The 24,778-nt window shown below is 39.4% G+C and overlaps 1 protein-coding gene across 1 annotated transcript; it reads right to left on the bottom strand.

Moving 5' to 3' along the window:
- Nucleotides 1–630: 630 nt before the first annotated feature.
- coq7 (coenzyme Q7 homolog, ubiquinone (yeast)) lies at nucleotides 631–5,421 on the bottom strand. The gene is made up of 6 exons (XM_033623028.2): nucleotides 5,219–5,421; nucleotides 4,730–4,908; nucleotides 3,846–3,960; nucleotides 3,425–3,564; nucleotides 2,039–2,107; nucleotides 631–1,816 (listed from the first exon to the last, which is right to left on the bottom strand). Exons 1-6 carry the CDS (start codon nucleotides 5,310–5,312, stop codon nucleotides 1,739–1,741), a joined length of 675 nt encoding a protein of 224 aa, XP_033478919.1. The 5' UTR covers nucleotides 5,313–5,421; the 3' UTR covers nucleotides 631–1,738.
- Nucleotides 5,422–24,778: the final 19,357 nt, after the last annotated feature.

Below are 24,778 nucleotides of genomic sequence, written 5' to 3'. Positions count from 1 at the left end.
TAATAAGATCACATAGTTGTTAATTGGAGTATTTATTCTGTTAACTCCCATTTGTTTATGCAAAAGTCTTTTTTTTTTCTTTTAACCAATTTTCACACCAGCATCATTTATCAGACAGGCTGCCTCTCAGGGGTAGCACTGCAACAAAAAAGTGAGACAGGATTTACGCTGACACAACAGTGTAGAGATCTGCTATTTAATTCAGGAGTGGTTACCTCCACCGATTAAAACAGTCCATGATAGGGACGTCCCGATCAAGTGTTTTAGCCCGATTCCAAGTCGTTCAGTAGGTAGTATCTGCCGATTCCGAGTCCCGATCTGATATTTATATTGTCCTAGTTAACACAGCTGCACAGTGCACACTTAAAGTACACTTAAGTGACTAAAATCAATCCAATGTATATGCTTGACAACTGAATGACTCTGCAATGCATTAAAAAAATGCCTTTTTTTACAAAATGAAGTATAAATCAACAAACCAACCACCATTATTTTATCTTTTTGGCCCTGTCGGCATCTTGAGGGACTTTTTCTGTCCCTTAAAGAGAGTAGGCTACTCTCCAGTGTTTGTTGCTTTGGTGCAGCTTTTCCCTGAGTTACCTGAATAAACCAATGACCATATGGAATGAATGGTATTCCACTGAGTTTTTATTTTCGCCATCTGTACATCTTTTGTGCAGATTAAATTCACAAATTACTCTTACTGGCAGTTTGCTCGCAGGTCTTTTGTTGCACTTCAAGTGGTGTTGTGAGTGTCTGTGTTGAAAAACAGTCTCGTGCTGTGTTTTGTTGTCTTTATGGTGTGTGGTGTTTCACTGCAAGAGGGGTTCAGCCCCCGCTCTTAACACACACACGGAGTGGACAGCCAAACAGACAGCAGAGAGTTGAAGAGTTGACGACGGTTCCACTGTTTATCGCTGCGCATTAAAGCTTCATGAAAAAAAAGCACCAGTGTGACAGCTGACACAAAACAAAGGATCGGACTGCGCTAAATAATCTGGCTGATCCTGATCCGTTAAAAAAAATTACTTGATCAGTCCTGTTACCAATCTATGAGATCAGAACGGGATATCCCTAGTCCATGTATTATACACTGTACAAAGCAGTAAAATTTTGGTTAATGCAGATAACTGAATGTTTGTATACAAGACTAAAGTGGCTCTATGTGAAATTAAAAGCATATGAGATGTCTGAAAACGATTCTCAACACGGAGGTGGCTGAGCTGGCAGCTAGCAGCTAACAGTGCTAAATCCATGAACAGCACTAAACAATGGCAGCAGTGCTGACAGAGCTAACAGTGTTAACCAGGCGCTACACTTATGCGATGCAGCTGTCAGCAAAAATCAGTGGTAACCACTGTCTGACCACAGTGCAAAGTGGAAGCAATGAGCTAGCCAGAGGAATACACCCATGCATTAACAGGCATGCATGGCTGGACCGGCTTACCACAACAAACCACAGAGAAGCTCGAATTACAGCTCACGCAGAGGTAGAGTGACGTCATTCTCTGCTCAGGTCGCCATTACTCCACTATATCTTTACAGAGAAAATACTGGTTTGCTGCTATCAATGCTCCGAATGTCGCATACAGAACCTTTACATCTTGCAATAGTACGAAGATATATGTTAATTTACAATGGAGCAGAAACTTCCATTCAAGTTCAAATCATTTATACAAATTGAGTCCACATAACAAACATCCACCAGTGAAAATTCTTAACTGTTCTAAACACGACGTTAGACCCGCTGAGAGGCATATATTGCAGCTTTGCAGCCAAGCTGTATTGCATTTTTTAGTAGCCAGTATCCAGGTACCTAAAACAAAAAACAAATAAAACACTTTTAGATTGCAGCACTTTACATGGCATTCATTAAAACTGCAAGGACAGATACAAACTAACATAAGTCTACTGATATTTATGTGTTTTGATTTATTTTAGTGTACTTTGATACAATAGGGAGCCCTCTGATCATGTTTTTGTGGAATCAAAGAATTTGTTTGGATTGTGCAGTGAAAGAAAAGTGAAATATACTCACTGATTCTGCATCATGCTCCAGTCCTGTGTCATGATGCTCCAGCTCATCATCTCTGAATTCCTTTATAATCTGTTAAAATAGAACCCCAAGAACATTCATTAAATAATCAAGCCTATTCAGAAAATAAAAGGCCAGCAACAAGAACATGTGAGACCAAATAATAGTAATGCTGCACTAATAGCAATAACAGTCACTTCCTGGTAAACAGCTTGCAATTGATTTCATTTGTGGAGATATGTTAAATAGGCAAACTTTATTTCTGTTACTTTCAGCTGTAAATTTAATGATCAAAAATAAACATGGTGGTCCACCCTGTCTGACGTTTCTACTGCACTTATTTTATGACCAATGTTGCTTTGCCTGCATCTTTGATGAGCTAAATTCATCAGCATCAAAGCTTGGCTATGTACTTCCTTGGATGGGGGCTGCAGCAATACATATTTTAGCCACCTAAAAAGACCCACCTAAAACAAATCAGTATTAGTGTACACTATATTTAGAATATTTTCTCTGCTGGGGCGTTGGTGGCTTAGTGGATAGAGCAGGCGCCCCATGTACAAGGCTGTTCCCGCAGCAGCCCGGGTTCAATTCCAGCCTGTAGCCCTTTGTTGCATGTCACTCCCTCTCTCTCTCCCCCTTCACACTCGACTTTCCTATCAATTAAAGGCAAAAACTGCCCAAAAAAAATCTTTAAAGAAAAAAGAAAAAAGAAAAGAATATTTTCTCTGCATTACCTTTAATCAATCAAGATAGCGGCAGACCGGCAATTCTTGGGTATTCTGCTTAGTATTATTACTGCTTTCGTCAGGGGAGTCTGGTGGCTTCTAAAGACTGTCTGACAACAAGGTAAAGGGGTGAAAATATTATAAATATAGCGTACACTTTAACTGATACTGATTTTTTTAAGGGTGGCCTTTTTCAAATGACTAAAAACTAACCAGAAGCAGCAAAATTTCATTTTATGTACGTGGCGCTGGGATTGTCTACCCAGAAGTCATTGAGTCATGATTAGTCTTTCTTGTTCCTCTTAAAGCACTACTTTTTAAACGTGTCTTATTAATATAGCTCACATGTGAAAATTGCTCCGAACTTCTCCAAAAACTGAAGCTATTTTCTCTATTTCCTTTCATATTAGCTTCTTGAACCAACCATGCAGCCCAAATATTTTATGTAATATGATCAGGCAAAGTAACAGGTGAAATCACTCTTAAAAAAGACACCCTTGTGTTGAGTGAATATCTGAAACAAATGGGAAAACTCTTGACCTTCAGAACACTCTTGAGCTCTGACTATGTGTGTTCATCTCATTTCCAAGCAATAAAATGCCAATCAAGCCTTTGTCAATGTTAGTTGCAGTGTTAAGAGAGAAAACAGTGGCAGACTCACTTGTAACAGTTCGGTGTATCGCTCGGGGTCCCTCTCCATCAGAGCTCTGATCTGGCTGTTGTAATGTTCGGAAATACTCTCCTCCACCGCCACAGTGCAGGCCATGGCCATCTCTTTTCCAAACAGTGCAGTGGACGCACCTGGAGGAAATTTCAAACGAAATTAACTCAACTCTGAGATTCCATTAAGCAACACCTGGCTGTGTATATTATAATATGTGGGTGTACAAATGCAACATAATCACAACATTTTACTGTACTCCAACAGCAGTTACAACTTCAACTTATTATTACACTATATTATATTATATTACATTATATTATATTATACCTATTATATTATTTTATGGATTTCATGCATTTGTTTTGTTCTTCAAAATGAGTTACAATCCTATAACTGTATGCTTATGGGCTGTACCAACCTAATGCAAACCCAGCAATGTTCCAGAGGGGTAACAGCGCTGTGGGTCGAACTCTGTTCTCAGACAGAATTTCATTGAATTTATTGAGGTGTTTCTTTTCTTGATCCCACATTTCCTAAAGAAAAACACACATGAGCACAATGTGTCAAAAATTATGATGATGATTTTAAACCTTTGTTAAAAAAAAAGGTTGATTGCACAAAACTGTATGGAACTATCAAAGTGGGCATGTCTGTCAGGAGGAGACTTGTGGGTACCCACAGAATCTATTTCCATCCAGATATCTTGAGATAAGAAGTCAAGAGACCCTGTGAAAATGGCCATGCTGTGTTTCCCTTGCCAAAAATAAGCATTTGGAGCATTATTTTTCCTTGGAAGCTAGCATAACATGGTTGGAATAACTGGATTCATCAGGTCTTCTAGTTTTATATGAAACCAGTATCAGTAGCAGCTTTAAAACTCAGCCCTCTATAGCCTCGGAAAGACAGGGATGTCAGCCTGAATCACCAGCAACCCTGCAGGTCTCAGAGAGTTAACTACCTAAATACACCCTGTTGTGCAAATCAAATTCTAGTGTCAGATGATCCTAACATCCACCAGTGTCTGTAAAAGCAGAGTGAATTTCATATTTGTACTGAACAGCATCTCCTCCTCAGGAGAGACCTGGACTCAACCATTAGGATTCCATCAGTAGAAATCATCTCAAACCAGCCACATTAGTAAAACTGAGTTTCTTCTGTGATTTCTGGGTATTGGACTATTTTCAAATATTTTTGTCATTTGGAGCCATCAATATGAACTGGTGTCATGTGCAGGTCAAAGAACAGTGATGCATTTTAGTCTTCTGTCCTTCCTCTGAGTCATGTGCCGCCCTGTGTCCATACCTGGATGAGAGGCCCGGTGCTAGATCGGCCCAACACTGCCATCTGGCCGGCGTAGATGCGGTTGGCTCCGTATTCACCAGCGTGGTCCACGCGCAGGATTCGGTCCAACATCTCTTTCTCCTCACTGTCGCACGGGGTCGGGACCACACTGTACGCGCGTGAGCTCAGCTGCAGGGGCACTATTATATAAACAGCCTGAGGTTACACATCAACAACACACACTGATGCCAAAAGGGATCCTTTACTTTTAAAGACTTCAGGGCTACTTATAGTATGTCCGTGCGGAGTTAGCTTGTTAGCATACAAGTCTGTTAGCAAACATAATGACCAGAAACGCTCGTTATTCGGTGACTCATAACTTTAAACATCCTGAACACAAAGGAAAGGACGAGTAGTTGTGGAAAAAAACTACACATGGCTCGTGTTAAGTGTTTTTAGCATGTGTAGCATGTTAGCTCTTAGCCGTGTCTGCTGTAACCTCCTGCTTACCTCTGCGTTTTAAACACTGGCGGATCATCGCAGGGCCGACTGCGTTAGACCAGCCATGTAATGCTGTCCGCGCGGCTCTGTGCATGGTAGTCATTTTATGCTTTAACTACCCGCGTTATCAAAGAAACGTAAAACAAAGTTGTGTAAACTGTCATTGAAAATGTCAGAGTGGACGTGGCGCAGACTTATGACGTCACAGCGCCACGACTTGCGCAACAGTGCCCCACCCTGCCTCAGGCGAAGTGAGTGCATCATTGAGGTGCTGTAGATCTCCCTGTTAGTTTTTAGGATTGTGTGAAAAATATAATATAATAAATGATGTCTGCAGTTTCTTAAAACGTCTTTAAATGTCTTAAATTTAATCTTATAACAAAATTGCCTTAAAAGTCATTAAATAGCCTTAAATTTGAATTTGCGAAGTCTTAACTGCTACAAACATTTTATCTTATTTTATCCATTTTTCATTTCTTTTTTGTGAAAAAGTCCACTTTGCTAATGTTACAAATCTTTTAAAATACTATAATAAAAAAACACATTCCCACATAACATCTACGTCTGCACAGACCACATACTTACATGCAATGTTTACATAAGTAAACATGATTTGTCCAAAAATCTGTCCTAAATTTGGTTAAAAGGTGTCTTGAAAGGGTCTTAAAAAGCATTAAATTTAACTGTATCATACCTGTAGACACCCTGTAATGATAATAATACAATATATTAAAAGAGAAAGGCTCAAACAAAAATATCAGGAACACAATAACTCATGTCACTATCCCTTCTTCTAGATGTTTTTGGTCTTCCTTATTTAATCATATACAGTGGGAGAGAGCATGGACATTTTGTGATTATCTTAAATACTGTATAAATAACAAGTTTAAGGAAGTATCTTTCAGGATATCACAAAAATTCTACCTGATAAAGCTTGTGCCAGGAAGATTCAAGCTGAATATTATTAAAAAGTGCAATTTCTGTGGTCTGGAAATAGAGAATATTTCTCACTTCTCACTAATTTTTTCATTGTATAAATGAATATTTTGGTTTGATATTGCCAACTGTCTAAAGAAGAAACTTAACATTTAACATACAACTCTTTCTTATTTTTGGAAAATTCCATATTCATTGGAAAGAATGCAGAAACCAAACCAACTTTCATGTACTTTATAAATTAATATCAACAGTATAGCACCATATTATCAATATCAAGACCAAAAAAGTTATTAAGACCTTTAATTCATTAAATGATTATAATATGATGCATAACAAAAACTCTGGCATCTGTCTTTTTATTTTGTGCTTTATTTTTTGTTGTCTATGTATCTGTTTGTATTTCTTTAAATGAATTTGTGCACAATAAAGAAAGTGAAAAATGACGACTAAATAAAAGAAGAAGCAGTTTGACCCTTTTGTGTGCGGTGTATCTGCTTATTTACTATTAACCTTACTGTTCTTTAATGTCTTTGTTGCTTGTTACATGATAGGCGTATATGTAGTTTTGTCTTGTCCTTTTTTGTTGTCTTGTTGAAGTGTATAGGTAACTTTGTTTACAGATAATTACATGAACTGAACATGATACAGTGAAAGAGGTTACAGAGCATTGATTACTGTTACTTAATGCAGTAAAAGAATCAGAAGGTCCCTTGGGTCTACGTAGATCAAAATATCCCTGACCTGTCCCCAACACTTACTTTTACCCTATGGTGAACCATTTACTGTGATGAACAACAACAACAAATGTGTGTTCCAGCAGGAGATATAAAACATTGAATTTATCGTATGACATTGTGATAATTTTAATAAACAGTAGAACACATCTGTCTCAGCTCTTTTTGACAGTGAATTGTTATCTGACTGCTGACATATGGATTTTTTTGTTTGTTTGTTTTAGCTGTTACTCATTACTGTGTCTATGTGGATGGAGTGCTTAAAAAAAAAGAATGTCCCTACAGTGAAGTAAAACCATCATGTCTGCTGATATACTATGACAGATGATTCATTTCTGAGTTTGTCAGCCTGTGCAGCTCCAGGGTTTGTCACTAGATGGCATTATTTTTCTCTCATGTTCATGTTAAAGACTTGAGATTTGCACAAAGGCCCAGGCAGCACTGTGGAGATACTTACAGGTCAAAACACTTTTTCATGCACTGGTCAGTCTTAAGATTTTGGGCTATTTTGCTTCCACAACATGTCTTTTTTCAGAGTAGTGGAAAGAAAACATTGAAAATACGCATTTAGGTGTTTATTTTACTTCAGATTTTTGTTGTGAAAATTAATGCAAAAAGTGCATATTTAATATTAACGTTTTGGAAAACTCATTTCATGGTGATATCTAAGATAAGATAAGATAAGATAAGATAAGATACACCTTTACTGATCCCATAATTGAGAAATTCCAGTGTTACAGCAGTCAAGGGGAAAGAGTCAGATCAAAGATTTCAAAATTTAAAAACTTAAAAAACTAGGCATGCAAAAAAGTACAAAAAATACAAGTAACAGCAATAAATGATAATAATAATGAGCAATGGATTATCTGTTTGTTTAACAACCTGTAGTGTCACATTTTTGTTGTAAGAATTTATGGAACTTTGCAAGACAAATCTTAAACCACTTTGGTAGCACTTACATAGACCAAACCTCCCAGTTTTATTCCTATCTATATTTGGAATGCTTTTAGCAAGGGATTTGTTCTTTTATCATTCATAGCCTGATTTATATAACTTTTATTTTTGCTAAAAACTTGTCTGTTGATAGTATTTTGTGATTTATCGAGTGATAAAAAGAGATTTGCTCTGCAAAAACCTTTGACTCTACATATATCAACAAAATGAAACATGAGTTTTGAACCTGACCTTTTCCAATGTTCAAATTTCTGTTCTGGAAATGTTAGTTAGTTGGTAGATAATACATATTTGCACATTTGAACATAAAATTTCAGGAAACTTGTAAACAAAAAAAAAAAGGTCTTCATGTGAGTAATCGACGAGGGAAGTTTCATGTTGACGTCTTTTAGTTAAAAGTCTTACTCTGTTCACCCGTAATGTCTGTCCTTAAATTTGTTATTCAAAGTTAAACAAAACTGAGACATTAACTAACTTAGATATATTTCAAAAGTTATGGAGTCAATAAGTGAAGTAAAAAAAAGAGATCAATTTTCAAATCAAATCAAATCAAAATCATCAAATCATTGTTTTTAATGTTTTCTTTTTAATATGGCTTATCTGAATCCGAAGGACTGCGTGAAATCCACTGTACAGTCATCTGTCCAGTCTCTGTAGCTGCTTACTGCTGTGCAGGGTCACAAGGTCAGCGTGCTGGACAGGTCACTGGTCTGTCACTGGGCTCTAACGCAACACAAACAAATCCACACTTAGCAAACAATTTAGAGTTCACTCAGTGCACCTGGCCTATCTTCGGCCTGTGGGAGGAAACCAAGCATTTAAAGAATAAAGTAAATAAAGAAAATTACCTTTTGGCCAGACACGCTCTGCTTCTCTGTGTCAAACAAATCATAACTCGTCTTTTGTTTATTCTTGTTATGTAACACCGAACTTGACAATAAGACAATTAAGCAAAGAAAATGAGGGAGTGTTGAGCAATCAGAGTCAGTGTTGATGGTCTACAGATGGCGGTGTTGCACAGATAAACGCCCTCTGAGGCCACTTTTACCTTTTAAACTCCAGTTGGTCCCAGTTTTCATGATCAGTTCAGTTTCAGTCAAATGTGTGTCACTGCAGTGTGGCCCTCAATACAAGACAGCATTCAGAACAATTAGATTTCACATTTTAAAATGCAAAAAACAGACAGAAATATGTAAAAACATCAGCTTTAAATCTTAATATTTGATGTGTTTGCTCCAAGCCCCCGCAGTATCTGTCACCATCATTCACTTTCATTTCATTAGTCAGCATTAATGATTAATGCCTGTGTGACTGCTGTGTTAGATAAGCACAGAAAAAACGCAAGTCTCTCTGCAAGGCTCATAAAATAGTGCTGGGACACAGGAATCTGTGGAATGATGGGGTTGAGTGCTGCAGAGCTGTGATGGTCATGAGTAAACAAGGCCAGGACAGTGAATGGCGGGGTGTGTCGGTTTTGTCTGTGTGTGTGTTTGTGGTGAGACACCGGTTAAGTGTTTCCCTATCTGTCTGTCTGACTGTGGGTGGCTACGCATGTGTGGCTGCACATCGGTAAGCGTGGGCTGCCATTGTCCTCTCTGCGTACGTGCACGAATGTGTGTATAGATCACAGGTGGGAGTCAGGCTGGATTCACAACAGGGCGAGGTGGGCAACTTCCCTGGGGACCCAAACCCCCATGGCTCCCAAATACTCTGGGTTAATGTCTGCCAGGTGGTGCAGAGCAGGTGGAATACAGCAGGTTTTGTGGATTCTGTATGTAACTTTTAGAAGATCCTTGTTGTTAATGAAACGTCTCTCTGAGACCGTTAAGTAAACTGAGGTCAGCCGCGAGTGAGCACCTGCATCAGCCACAGTGGTGACTTACAAGACTGACCTTGATTGACCAGCATGTTGATAACAACCTGGAAAATAAATTACAATCATATTTAGAAAAACATCACTATCTGTATGTTCCTATATTCATTTGAGCCATTGCCTCCATGATACTAACTAGAGTGCCAATTGCAAATTACTTTATCAGCTGACGTTACAAAGCAACTGACAGCAGATTCATGCAGCTTAGCTTTACAGCTTGCTGGCTAACATTCACTTAGGTTACGATTAGTTACCTAAGTGACCTGTAACTTGCAACTTAGCTACATTGCATTGATCTGCTGTTGGTTGCATGGATTTGTCATTAGTTGCTTCATAGCTGATTAAGTAATTTGCTAACCAGCCCCGGGAGTCTGGATGAATTAGCTGATATTATCCACTCTATACAGTAGGCCTATTATGCTACATTTGCTAGCAATCAATTTGTCAGAGTTAGAGAATTTTAAGAAGCATGAAGTTACTCTTTATTGGACCATAAATAACACAAGAATTAGTTAGCCACCATGCTGTTCCTCTGCTTCACTCCCCGTCACTCAGGGAGGACTTTGCCCAGAGGAACGTGAACAGCAGCTCCAGAGACGGACCTTCAGTCAATTTGTCTCCGGGCTACCACTGCAAAACACAGAAACACAGCATGTGTGGACTCTGTGCTGTGGTGGGTGCCGGTCATTTGTCGATGTTAGCAGCAGTGGTGTGTGGTAGTAAGGACAGGCCCTAGTGCACGATATTATAATGGGCCCTAGTGCAAGATTTTGTGTCTGAACTAGCTACAACTTGATACTGTGCAACATCAACATATATATTACCCAGCAATCATCAGCGCAAATCTGTATATGACAAAAATACCAAATAAAGTATTGATTCAATTAAATATTTTTTTAGTTTTAGTTAGTTTATTTGTTGTTTTATAGTTTCTGTGAAGTAAACATCTAATTTAATTGTATAATAGATTAATACTGACTGGAAAAAAAGAAGCCATGATGGAGATGGGTTCACCTTTACGACAGCATACATAGCAGCTGGCCCCACTTTTTTAATTGAATGAGGTGTTCTTGGAACATGGGTGTATTTCTGAGTTGGTCTTCTCAATGAGCTACAAGAGCCTGATCTCTGGCCAACACGCTGTCAGAGGGCCTGCCCTCTCTACAGGCCCCCCTGTCCCATGGGCCCCAGTGCAACCACACCACATGCACTGTCTACATTTACGCCCCTGTTTAGCAGACTCCATTTCTATGGTAATGTTAGCTACTGTTGCACACTGTTAGCACTGTAGGAGGGCTGAAGAGAGTTGTAGCACGCTGTTGGGAGAAGTCTGAGGGCTTTCTGCCAGAAAGGATTTCTTAGTTAAGGTAAATCACATCCTTTAGATTTTTGTAGAAATTTGGCCCCAAGTTTGCATAGAAGTCAGTCTGTTACAGTCAGCCTTGGAAGTCAGGTAAGTTCTCAGTTTTAAAGTTACATTACAATATGTTCACATCATTAAAAAAACAATTAATAAATGTTAAAAGTTGCATACAGTATCTTTAATTGTTTCATTTCCTTTTGTTTTGTTTCATTTCATTTCAATTCGCTGCCTTCTGCAGCTGAAAACATCAAAACTGAGGGGAGCTGCAGATTTGAGTGACGATTCTCTAGTTCAGCATAATTCCTTTCACATTGTCATTCGATATATTATTTTAACAGTAAGGGTGGTGTGGAATCGATACATCATGGTATCACAACATATTTGTGGGGCAATATTGTATTGTCACACTGACGGCAAGTACCGATTTTTTATTACATAAAATATTTATATTACAAATACAAATTCAACTCTTGGTTGCCTACTAGAATGATAAAAATCAATTGCTCTTCAGTCTACTAGATACACTGTGCTGCAATAAAAATGACAGAAGTGAGATGAACAGACTTTATCTTATTAGATAAAACAGATGTTTACAGAGTTTACCATTGGGGACATAATTTGCAGTTCAAAAGAGGTAATATATCACAATATATCACAATATATTTCATCATAATACTCAGCATATAACAACATGTTTAAAACTGTGGTAATATCGTATCGCCTGGCCTCTGGTGATTCCCACTCCCATTTATTGGGTCTTTTCTGTGCCTCCCAACTTTGTGGAGATGCAGCACCTAACTGACACAGAAGACCTTCATTCTTTTACTTAATATTGTGCTCACATTCCTAATTAAAATTGTGTTTAATCAAATTACCCCAAATTCATACACAAAAAACCTGGGGCCAGGTTGTATTATTCCAGCACAGGAATAGTGCTTGTTTTCTGGGTCTCTTGACTTATAATGAAGCTGCCATTTATAGTCTGCTCTTTGCACTGTAATTAGTGGAGGCAAAGTGTACATACAGAGTGCACAAAGAAGGGGAGGTGGGGGGCCAATGGGGGGCCTAACTGCATGTTTTTTTTTTTTTGCCTGGGGCGTAACAGGTTAATCCAAGCGTGGGAGTGAGGAGTCTGCATGAATACCTGAACATCACTCGATTCACTATGATGTCAGGTCTAATGAGCCTTTAAGTGGAGCTTGAGACTGGGGGCTTGGTGTCTGTGGACAGACTGGAGTGTGTCTGGCACACTCGAGGCACATGGCTGGAGGATTTGTGGAGAGAAAACTGAGCCCTTCATCACAAGTGGTTTTCAGAAAGGCTTTGCAGAAGTGTCTAACAGGTGTAATGTCTATCCCCAAAGAGCAAACATTGCCTCCCAGATTACTGCATAACGGATATATGAAGTAATCAACAGTTAGATCTTAAGTGCAACTGAAGGACGGAAAGACCAAAAGACCAAAGAAAGAGCGTGGGTTTTTTTGCTCTTGAATGTGTTGTGACTGAGTGGATTAAAGAGCAAACCGCAGAGCTGGAGAAAAGGACTAGCATATGTGTTTTTGTACCTGTATGTAGCTATGTGCGTCTGACCGTGTTTGTGTAATGTTTGCTTGCATCCATAAACGTGTGTGAGTCTGCACACCCTTGCTCCGAGGCTCTGGTCAGACAGTGCATAGCTGTGGTGGGACGCAGGCTGAGCGCCTCTAGACTACAGTGAGTCAACAATGTCTGCTCTCACTGAGAGGAGACATGATAGGTCTTGTCTCGTTTGGTCCCTGACTAGTGTGGTGGGACACCCAAAGCTTGTGTGTGCGGATGTGTGTGTGTGTGGCGTGCTTGATTTTAAGTCAAATTTGTTATTTACCCAGATGTAGAGTATATGACAGCAACATGCGTCAGTGTCTGCGCTTACGCATGTAATATTGTTCTTGACAACCCTCTCCTCAAATAAAATTAAAGAAAAGAATGAATTTGGTTAAAAGCTTTGAGGGCAGCGCCAGATTTAGCCGTTTTGAGCGCTGGAGGATATTTTCCTTCGGGGTCAACATCTCCATCACCTCAAACTGGAAACTTTCAAACGTCTGTGGAATTGGCCCAGTGTGTGCATATTTCTCTCACACAAGAAGAAAGCAATAAAAATTTTAATTGTCGTGATGGTTAGAAGTGTTTAAAGGGGACTAAAGGGGCTATTATGCTTTTCCTTACTATCTGTCATATATACAGATGATGTTACAGTGTTGGATGTATGTATTTAAATCTTAAATGTGGCCAGAATTTCAAATATTGAGTTTGTAAAAGCAGTCCCAGTGAGCAAAATCCTCAGACTTCAGACTGTTCTGATTACTGTCATCTTTTTTTCTACTTTCCGGACAAGCTGACGTCAGCTCATGACAAATTTCTTTATATGGTCATCTGCTCCGGGCTCGCTACTGTAAGTGTTTCCTTACATAAACTGCTACATATAGTTACATGCTAACGCCATGGAAAGATGTTGCTGATGCTGTCAGTGTCTCCCTGATTTGGGATCATGTCAGGCTGTGAATATTGTGTTTATTGGGGATTTTCACACTAGAAAGTGTCACTACAGCTGTTCCTCTGGCTGCAATCATGCTGCAGAGACCAAGCCCCCAGGAACAGCACTGGGTTTTAAAGCCAATTTTACATCATGGCTAAATGTGCAGTTACAATGGCCAGGTCCATCAGGTGATGCCATTGGGCCCAAAGACTTTCCTCATTGACTTACATTGTGAAAGAGAGGTCTGTAAATCAGTGGATAAATTTTGACTCGTTTCACTATCAGGATTTGATCCATTCTGTCCTATTACATCTCAAAAATCTGGGAGAGTCGCAAGATTAAATCATTTTATTCACATTCAAGTTGGCAGAGCACTAAACCGGAGTGCACTTGCTCTATGGGTCCCATGATGTGGGAGATCCAGGTATTTTCGCATCACTTCATGTGTCACTGAGCTAATTCCATAGGCATGAACAGGGCCCTGCTTCTAACGCTGTATCCATTTCTCTTTATGCCTCTCTTAAATGTGACCAGTCAGGGCAGACTGGGCTTTTTCGGGAGGGTGGCTTAAAGAGATGGAGCATGTCAGGCAGATGGTGAATACAGGTGTTCCAGCACAGACGGTATGAGGAAAACTGTGGGGCTTTTTTAACATAAAGCATGTAAACAACATCTGTTAGAACCCATAATACCATAAATAATAAAATGACCATAAAAGGTTCCCTTTAAAAAGGGCCCATGGGTGAAACTAATGTGAATTATTACCCTTCAACAAGAGTCCATTTACTAAGTGTTCAAATATGAAGGAGCTAAGATATCCTGACTTTTATTCATGTGGGTCAAACTCCAAAAAATGCTGGATTTTATATCTCCCATGATGCAACATGATAACATTTTTCATGAGACCCTCACTGTCGGGTAAATGCTGTCTTCTTTTAAACCCAACACACCCAGTTTGCATTACAGGCTTTGTGTTATTTATTTATTTTTACATTATATATTTCATATATTTGGACACACTTTTCCATTCAAGTAAATTAAGTGTGTCCAAACTTTTGACTGGTACTTTACTTTAATGTTCGTTTCTTAACTCAAACTGAAATAAAATAAACATCCTCCCAGCTATCCCGAAAGAAGTTAAAAAAAAAAAGGTAATTATTCCATGGGTCAGCCGTGTCCACGACTACAGTCAAATGTTTAATTCATAAATATTCTACAGCCTCCTATATTAATTCAGGGTCACAGCTGGGGGTTGGCTTCTATCCCAGGACAAACATATTCACTGTCACACCTAAGGAAAAGGCTCCAGTTAGCCAAACCTATGTTTTTAGACTGTGAATAGAAAGTGGAGCACTCAGGGGAAATGCACATGAGCACAGAAAGAACAGTGGCCAATGCAGCGGTTAAGTAGCACTGTCATCTGTGTTTTATTATTGGGCCTTTGTCTGCTCTGCATGGATTTTGCGTGTTCTTTTTGTGTTTGAGAATTACTGAGTCTGGTGCCAAAATCAGCCTGCAAGATATAGGACTCTTTATGCTTCCTTGTAAAAATTCTGAAAAGTGCTGAAAGGCTCCAGAAGCCAGTCAGTCTCCATATACCCCTATGTTAAAATGCCCAACTTTACTGCAGAAATAAACATGTTTACACCCTAATACAAAAAACAGTTGTGGTCTCTATAGGTAATACTGTGAGGGGGTGAATTTTAATTTAACTCACCCCTTTGTATTTTATTAAGCCTTAAAGTTACGTATAATTAAACGCGTGGCCTCCTCCACAGCTGTACCCTTTGTCCAAATATGGTCACTTCTGGCTCCAAAGAACCAAAATGTTGACGGCTAAAATGTTGAACTCGGGGCTTCAAAATAGCAGTCCACAAACCAATGGGTTACGTCACGGTAACTATGTTGATTTTGTTATACAGTCTATGGTTCTGACCTCCTTAGTTGGAAGGTCAAAGTGCAAGATCAGCAACAGGAAAGTGCCCTCAGATGTCCTGTGCAGTTTGGGTTGCATGTCACTTCTATTTATGACTTTGGCGGAGCGTTGTTGATGCTCACAAATATTGGTCAGGCTGCCCTTGACGATATAAATTCTTTAACTGCACGGTATTTCCCTCGAAAACAACAGTTATTCCACCCAAATTGTTACAAAACTAGGTTGAGAAAGAAATTAAAGTTATGCAACATTGTTTTAAAAAGCCAACCATTTTATGGTTTGGTGGTATCCCTCTGGAAAAGGCAAGATGTCCCATAAAATAGTACAAAAAAAGAGATTCATTTTCTGATTTAAATTCACCAAGTCTGCTAAAAACCACCACGTAACCTTTTTTATAGATGGCTGTACAAGATTAAAACCAGAGGAAAGTGATTTCTCTTCCATTATTGAATTGTTTACACTCTAAAATCTATCTTGTGCACCGTGCAGACCTAGTTAAATCACTCTCTGAACCGCCTGTTTTCATGGATACTGGAGAGTGTATTTAGCCTCGTCTGGTACAAGTTAAATGGCCCTTGTCTGTCTGGCACTATTCCTTCAGTTGTTGTTTTTTTTTCTTTACACCAAAGGGATGGGAGATAATGTTTAAATCTGTTTCTTATTGTCGGGGAATTGAAAACTCCTGCGTGTTCAGGCAATCCTCATCAAGACACTTACAGAGATTTCTGAATGAAGCAGTCAGATAATAACTGCTCTTTCAGATAGGAAGCCACCAGAGAAAACACATTCATGGCCCACCGACGCAAGACTGTTAAAGGAAGCATGTAAACAAGCCTGGGAAAATGAGTCAAGAGCGCAGCCTCGTTAAGAGAAATTAGATTTAACTCAATGGCAAGCTCAGACACATCAGCTAGTTTATTCAAAGAAGGTGTGCTCAGTATGGGAACCAAGAAATGTGATGTACTGTTGTTTATATCTGGGGCATTGCTATTATGCAGCAACATCTGGGAGTCATAATTGCCGATTTTGTTTTCAATATAGGAATAGGGACAAGTTTATTTGTCAGAAAAACCTATACGTCAATATCAAACACTTAAATAATTATCCTTCTGAGTGGACTGGTTCATATTTGGTTTATAAAGATATCAGGGTGGAACTAAAGTAACCTTAGCTCTGTGAGTGATTTGGATTTAGGTAGCTTACTCTATCGAATATTTTTATTTTATTATTTTTGTAACAGAACCATGTAGGCCTATATATTTTAACCCTTCATTTCAATGACAGGATTTCACAAGATTTAAAAGTGCTTTCACACCTGTCCAGTTTGGTTCGGTTCAATCGAACTCAAGTTTGTTTGCCTCCTACGTACTAATACACAGTGTTTTCATCACGATTTCACTGCACTGGTTATAATCACTTCAGCACTGACAATACAGCTTGGTACTGTATTTCTATGATAAACAGAGAAGTATTTTTCACTTTCAAGTTTTGAGAGAGCAAAAAATGAGTTGCGGAAAAAACATCAAAACTCCTCTGGACTCCCTGAAGGACAACGACAGCATTGACCTCCACGAGGAACAGACAGATGTGGACTGCAACTTTTATGCCATGACCGTGAACCTACAGGCCATCATCGAACAGCTCAAGACCCTGCACCAAGAAATTCACACAATGAAGAGACAGTTTAGGAGCTGTATAATTTCAGAGGGAGAATATGATGTGGTGAAAGCAGAAGAAAGATCTGCGAGGAAAATATACGTCTCCCTTCAAAGACAAGTGGAGGTGCTCACTGACAAGGTCCAACGCCAGTGCAACATTTATGAAACCTACAAAACAACAAAAGGGTCAAATGAGGTGATGGACCTTCACTGTCACAGTCATGACCAAAGTTTCCAGGACCTCAAGGATAAGCTGAGCACCTTTGATAACGTACAAGCAGATTGTGATGCTAAAAGGAAAAATAATATGCAGAACATTAAAGAACTTAAGGACCTTGAGAAAGAAAAGGAGGAGATGTGTGCAGCAGTGCGACATCAGGAAGAGGCAATGACCTGCTAAAATGATGCCCTGCAGCAGGAACTCCAGGCTCTCAAAGGAAACTCGGACAAGTTAGAGATCTATGATTACAAGTACAAGAAAACCCTGGACTACAGTGATGTTTTAGAGAAACAAAACATCCACTTGAAACAGGAAATCCGCAAAGAACAAACTCATAGAACTGGAAGCCGAAGAGAGTATTTCATAATTGTATGGCTCATAAAACTGAGCACATTTGTGTAAAAACTAAATATTTTTAATGTGCATTATTCTGTGTTAATGTGACAAGGAAGGCCTTAATCTATAATTTAATCCATTTGTTATAAATATATTTAAAAGAACATATGAGGAAGTAATTCATGTGGACAGGAAATGTTGCAGCGTAACAGGAAGGACCCATCTGTCATACAGTAGCTTCGGGTAGAGTCATCACCATTTTCATATTTACACTTTTTAAACACAGACGCAGACAAATTTAGGGAAACAATCCATTTGCAGGGTGTGATGGCAAGCCCAGCAGCCCTTCATTTATGCAAACCTGTCATTTAACCAGTATTTCCTGTTAGCCACAGGATGTGGCTCCCTTTGCTCTGCCTTTGCTGTCCTATATGGCTCTCCGGAAGTCGTGTTTGAACTCTCTGATTTACAGACTGCAAACTGTGGGTTCCCAGTGCATGAGTACATACTGTACAAATGGCCTTGCAAGAGGAAGTTGAGTGATGAGTGCTCCTGTTGAGTTTTGGGTTTGCCGTGTGGGCAGATGCACGGTACTGTAGTGTATGGTTCTCATTTTCCCAGCATTTTTATGACTGACTTTAAACGGAGGAAAATAGTAAAGATTAGTATGAATGCATGGAAACAATGACATGAGCCTCTGCATGAGGTTAACAAGTTTACTTGGTTTTCAGGCTGGGGGTGAAAAATCGCATTTGGAGTCCAAGTTCAGGTATTAAGATGAAAACTGATCACTGATTACCAATCATGAGAAGACTAATGATCAGTAGGGGAGAGCGGGGTCAGTTGGGACATTCTTGTTTGTACATGGAATAATCCTCCATTATTAGAAACTACTTGAACAGTGATAAAAATCAATGGATTCCTGACCAGATACAGGTGTCTGCTAACAATTTATCAAGTGTTTTAGAGCCTAACCCAAGCCTCAGGCACAGTTTTGTAAAATATACAAGGAGTGCATTTCCCCCCAAAATCTGACTCCTCAGGATGGTTGGTACACCTTGGTTTGGGCTAAAAAAACATAATTTAAACTGACCAATTGTAATTTAAACACTTTATATTTACAGTGTCAGTTGTTCACATAATTCTTTGGGTGAAAATGGTGTTTTTTTCCCCCATAAATTAGTGAGATATGTAATTTGTTTTGTTTTATAGTGGCAACTATCAACTTAATGTGGCTGCCATAGGCTACCTACAGCCTTTAAGTTTATGTAGGCTATTGAGTTTTTTTAGTGAATATGAAATTAATGCTGTAAACATTCACTCACTGACTTTACAGTGGGTCATTTTCAATGAGGAAAAGCCTTTGTCTTGTTTTCGCCTTCCTTTTGTTGGCACAAACCAACAGCAGTGTTTGTTTTGACAGCCATTTTAGATTTAGTCATGGTCTTTAGAGGTAAACATGCTTATTGGTTTTAACCACATTTTAATCATTTTTATCCTTTATGTTTCAGTCTAATTTAAGTTGCCGATAACTCAAAACGTTTAAGTCAATGAAGATTAATGACATTTTTGTTAACTTTTAGTCAAGGTTGTTTTTTTCTAATTCAACTTATCAAATTAGAATAATATAGGAATCAGAAATTAGAATCAAGGTGACAGGTTGCATAAAAATTTCATTTAGAAATCTTTTTTTTCCTACAGTTTCAAACTTGCATTTCTTTAGCAGAGTCTTCGACAGGTTTAAGGAATGATTTACGAGCATTTACTAATGCTAATCAGTATTTGAAAAGCTCAACATCTCTCTATTGATGGTCTCAAAAAATTGAGAAAAAATGGATTAAAATGAAACTCTCAGCTGTGTCAGAGAAAACACCGCAGAGTTCAGACTGTTTATATACAGCACAGCTACACCCACAGATAACTGACCCTCCTACCTGCCTGTCAAACAGCAATCAAACCCTAACCCTTTTACAGATAGTCAGGATCTGAGTGGAGTCCTACGGGGAACAAATGTGAAGGCTGGTGTCTGGTGGCTGCTAGCTCCGCTGCCGTTCACTGGCTAACAAGCAGAGCTAACTGCTCACAGCCACTGCTGCATTGTGATGGCCGTGCCTACAACCACACAAAAGGCTGAATGATTCCCATGCTCACCCACACCATTACCACACGTTCAGTTACCTTTAATGTGCAGTCACTTAAAATATACACAATGCCAGTTTGTTTAGTTTGAAGTGTATTAGCGTTTTGACAACACACTGTTTTCTAGATGAAGCACGCACATTTGGTTTACATTGTTTTGTCATTTTGCTTTTTGCTTTTGTAAGTTATTAATTAATTTCTCTTTGTCTTTGAGTTACCTGAAGTCACTTCCCGGCTGGAGCTGGGCAAAAGGCGGGGCTTAGGGCAGAGCCTGCTTTTATGGAAAAGGGTGTCCCACGGACTGCACCGAGAGCTGTGATGTCATGGGGGGGAGTTCTCCCCTTTGTGTTTAAGTTGGTCTATGTTGCCCCATAGGTCTGTTTGTTGAGTTTTTTTAGTAGAGTTATTTTTTATCGCCGTCTTTTAAGAGCCCTATAACTCTGGGGGGGTCAGTAGCGTAGTGGATAGTGCCGGCGCCCCATGCACAGAGGTGATGTCCCACCGCAGCGGCCGCAGGCTCGACCCCGGCATGCAACCATTCGCTGCATGTCAACCTTAACTCTCTCTCTCACCCCATTTCACTCTGTCCTGTTCATTAAAGGCAAAAAGCCCAAAAAAAAATCTTTTAAAAAAAAGAGCCCTATAACTCAAATTTTGTTACCTTTAGTCATTTGCTTTGTAAAATTTATTTTTTGGGAAAATAAATTTGTTGAATTTCAAACCTGTGTTTTTGTGCTTGGTCCACAACATGCATCCACCAAACTCCATGAGTCCGTTCAACAGCACCACCATCCACACACGGCTGATTATTTACTGCTGGATTACAGCTCGCACCAATGAATTGCGCTGCTCCAGTGATTGTGTTTGCAGGCTAGTAAAAAATCCTGGTGCAGACTATTTACTGGAGTTTAGCTCCATGCGGCGCTCCAATCTCACACCACTCATGCGGCATTAGAAAATAATCGCAAGCACGGTCGTTGTTGACCGTCCTCCTCTCCTCACATTTCAAACGTCCAATAGTTCACCACTGACATTTTTATCTTGTTTCGTCTTGTCAATGAAAATGAAACGGATTTTGTCAAAATTTTTGTTAGCAAAATTTATTTTCAGCTCGTCAGTGTCTCATCTTCATCATGGAAAAAAAGGTTAAAGAATCATTTTCGTCTTAGTTTCCTTTATTAAAGTCAACACTGACCAATAAGCCAGGAAATCAGCTCTCCAATATGTTTATTGTATGTACAGACATGCTCTGAAATGATAAAGGCATAGTTGCTTTCTAACTAAACATGCACTGTCCCAATTGTCCCCCTGACCCAACAGACCCAGCTCTCCTATATTTCAAGGTCATTTTGCCACTTAGGTGCTGCAGGGACAGTAACTAGCGAGCACATGTTAACTTTCTTTGTTGCTGTTATTGTGAAACAGCCATGACTCAAATGAGCACTAAACAGCTGGCAGAAATCCAAAAGACATAAAATAAGAAGCGAAACAGACCAGGATTATGGCTGTGGCTGAATTCTGTGGTAGTCAGAGCATAGAAATATAATACCATTACAGCAGCAGCCAGTGGTAGAAGATCTGCTGGTCAACCTTTTACCACATTGTACTCATCCCATTTGTTTTCCATCCTGAAAAAGACAATGTTTTTTTAGAATGCAGGGAGTGGATGATTCCTTAATAAATGTCACAAACACAATCCGAGCCTCCCCCTCAGTTTTCCTCTGTGATATTTTTAGATGGCCACAGTCCACAATCCGCAAGCGAAAAGGCGAGGAATTGTTTTTGTTGATGTTCGTCTTACCACTTCAGTGTGGTGACTCGTGATGAGCTGGTGCCTCCATACGTCACGAGAGGCCAGGGTGAGTGGGAGTCAGGCTCCAAGGTCTATTAAGGGGGGAGCCAGTCACCCAGGTTATTGGGCAACTAGTGACGGGGGACAGTCCCGTGGATTTCCACTCGCTGCTATTTTAGGGTAGCAGCAGGTCTGTTTTGAGTTTAGGGAGAAGCCACAATATCCTATTAAGCATTGTTAAAGTAATTGGGCAGTGTTTACTGAGAGAGATTGCCTGGTTGACGCTGTGTTTTTCTTGTTATTTAACTCTGAAGCTGATGGTGCGACCCATGGCCTTATCTGCAGTAGATAAATGGAGTCCTGTTTGTCTGACAGTGATGGCCAGTGTCAATCATTAGCTACCAGTGGTTTGTGAACAGTGTATGAGGAAGGATGTGCAGGCTTTGATAGTGGCAAGAAGGGTTTTCGAGTGAAGTCATTGTACAACTGCAGCATCCACCACCATGCAGTAATAAGCAGGTATGAATTTCTTTAGGAAATACAGTTATTTTCTTGTGTTGTAGAGTATCCACATGGACGGATTATAAGACAATTGGCCCCTGGGCACAGATATACAAAAGGCCCCACCACCTCTTCTAGGTGGAAGCAAGACACCAAGATGCAGACTTTTGTGTGTCCATGTGTTCATTTTGTGTCTACTTGAGGTATTTATTGTCTCTTTGAATGAATTTTGTCTTTTTTGTTGCTCTTTGTAGTCATTTTGAGTCTCTTTGAGGTCATTTTGTGTCTCTTCACTGCAATTTGTGTCTGTGTCTGTGTCTATTTGCTGTTCCTTTGCATTTCTTTGTGGATTTTTTCTGTCTCTTTGAGTTAATTTTGAGTCTCTTCCTTGTTGGTACATGAGTGACATTTTTCAGATGAAGCCCAGGGGGGTCCTTGACACTTCGGGCCCCTGAGCCTGTGCCCAGTAGACTCATTCAGGAATCCAAAAAAATCATTGGGGTTAAACTAGATTTTTACAACGAGCCACTGTCTTTTGAGGGCCACAGTTTGGTCTTCCTCGTGGCTCAAAAACTGCAACCATAAAATAGTTTGGTCTCATTTTGAACCAAAGCATCTGCAGATTATTTCTATATGTTATAATCAATTAAAGTTAGGCAAGATGCAAGATGTTTAAGTCAATTGTTTTTGTTATCTTAGCGGCCAACTTCACTGTAAGGGAGCTGGAAGGGATAATTCGACTGGGCACAGCTGTGCCATGCTCTGGATGTCATGGCCAAGATCAATTTTGTGCATGGACATATGAAAAGAAAGGGATACAGCCTTGGTGACAGAGATCAGTTCATTCTTATGAAAGCTGCTCAGTGGACATTCACCAAAACCCCTCCAGCCCATGTCACACATTACATGAATGAAGTCATAAACGCTGACCAGCAGTTTGGTCTGACCTGATACACAAATAACTAATATAGTTGTTTTTATACTGTGTCAGATCAGATTCTATGATGATTTTATGTATTTGTTTTCACAATCCATTTGGTCTTAGTTGAGCTCATTGGTCATCTGCAGATGGATGATTGGATTTGATTGAATTACCCTTAATTTTTATGTTGCCTTAATACACACCTCTTTCAGAAGCTTTACAAAAATAAACTTAAACTGTGCTTTACACAATTTCTTATGTTTGTTTTAAATTTGAGGGCAAAACTCATTTTATTGGTTTATATTTAAAACACATTACATCAATAAACTTTGCTATAAATACACATTGTAAGGATATTTTTCATCCGTATTCCCATAATCACAGCAGACATGAAGCAGTATGATAGTTAACCTTGCTTGCAGCTGCAGAAGTCCAGGCATGCTGTGGCCTCCTGGCTCACATCCAGTGCTTCTACTTTGTTTAGAGGCTGTCTAAACCAAGTTGGACTGCGGCTGGGTCAGCTGTGAGGCACAGCCAGACCCAACCAAAACTCACCACTTGCTGACACATAAAGCACAGCGACCCAGCGTTGTGCCTGTGGCTTGAATTGAACCCAAGCGGTAACCTTCAGAGCTGAGAAATGAGGCCAACGTGGAAGTGCCAAGGACTGCAGTTCACTGAACGGCCACTTGAGGCTGGCTCCAAGAGCGAGTCATTCCCCATAGACCTTCATGTTAAAATGCTTAACTCCACACTGTGTACTTTGTACTGGGGGTGAATATTTATATAACTCATCTGTTTACATTTTATTAAGATCCAAAGTTACGCAAATTAAAGTGACAGGCTGTCTACGAGGCGTTGCTACACTCTGTGAGTCAGATCGACCCCACAGCTCCAACCTCTTGTCCAAATATGATCACTTCTGGCTAAAAAAAAAGGACAAGATGAATATGGCCAATATGCTGAACTTTAGGCTTCAAATCGACTGTCCACAAACTCATGGGTGACATTACGGTGGCTACATTGATTATTTCTACAGTCTGTGGTCATTACAGTGAAAAATAAATAGCTAATATCACTAATTTTTAGTTTTTAGGACGCGTTGGGTGATTTATACTGACAAAACAAGGGACTTGGTTAGTAGAAGAAAACACACCAGATGAGCTCACAGTTTTATACTTTGCTCAGTGTCTCATTATCATCATCATCATGCTAGTTTGTAGACTAAACTAGCATCCACACAGTTTAAATCTTAGCTGTAGAAGAGTAACTAAACACAGCCTTTGTACTGCAAAAACTGGGTGAGCTCATCTCTAGATTAGGTGAAATCAAACTAAGATAAGCACATGACACATTGTGATGTACTCTTAACGGGTGACGCGTTGCCAAACGGGTCTGTCATTCTGGGAATCTGTGATGAAACTCAGTAGGAAGTGGAAAACACTAACTTGGGGAAACATTCAAAGTTTCAGTTTCTTGAATTTCCTCTTCTGTCCTAAGTTATTGGATTTATCACTAAGCAGCCAACACAGTTCAATATATAAAGAAGTAACATTCATTTAACTATTTTCTAATTATACAAAAGTCATTTCTTTATTGACAGCAAACTATGTGCATCTTACCATAAGTGGGTCACTCTTAAACATATAAATATACACAAGCAAGCATAATGAATGCAAAAAATAGC

This window comes from Epinephelus lanceolatus, chromosome 3 (assembly GCF_041903045.1).
Source record: "Epinephelus lanceolatus isolate andai-2023 chromosome 3, ASM4190304v1, whole genome shotgun sequence".
Taxonomy (NCBI): domain Eukaryota; kingdom Metazoa; phylum Chordata; class Actinopteri; order Perciformes; family Serranidae; genus Epinephelus; species Epinephelus lanceolatus.
Note: the sequence above shows the minus strand (reverse complement) of the source record. Positions and strands in the feature narration are given on the sequence as shown.

Excerpts from the sequence above, each read along its gene's own strand:
- coq7 (XM_033623028.2), bottom strand. The coding sequence starts at position 5,312 with ATGACTACCATGCACAGAGCCGCGCGGACAGCATTACATGGCTGGTCT. Across the intron at positions 4,909-5,218 it reads CCAGTGTTTAAAACGCAGAG|TGCCCCTGCAGCTGAGCTCA; the intron begins GTAAGCAGGAGG and ends TTTATATAATAG. Across the intron at positions 2,108-3,424 it reads GATACACCGAACTGTTACAA|ATTATAAAGGAATTCAGAGA; the intron begins GTGAGTCTGCCA and ends CTATTTTAACAG.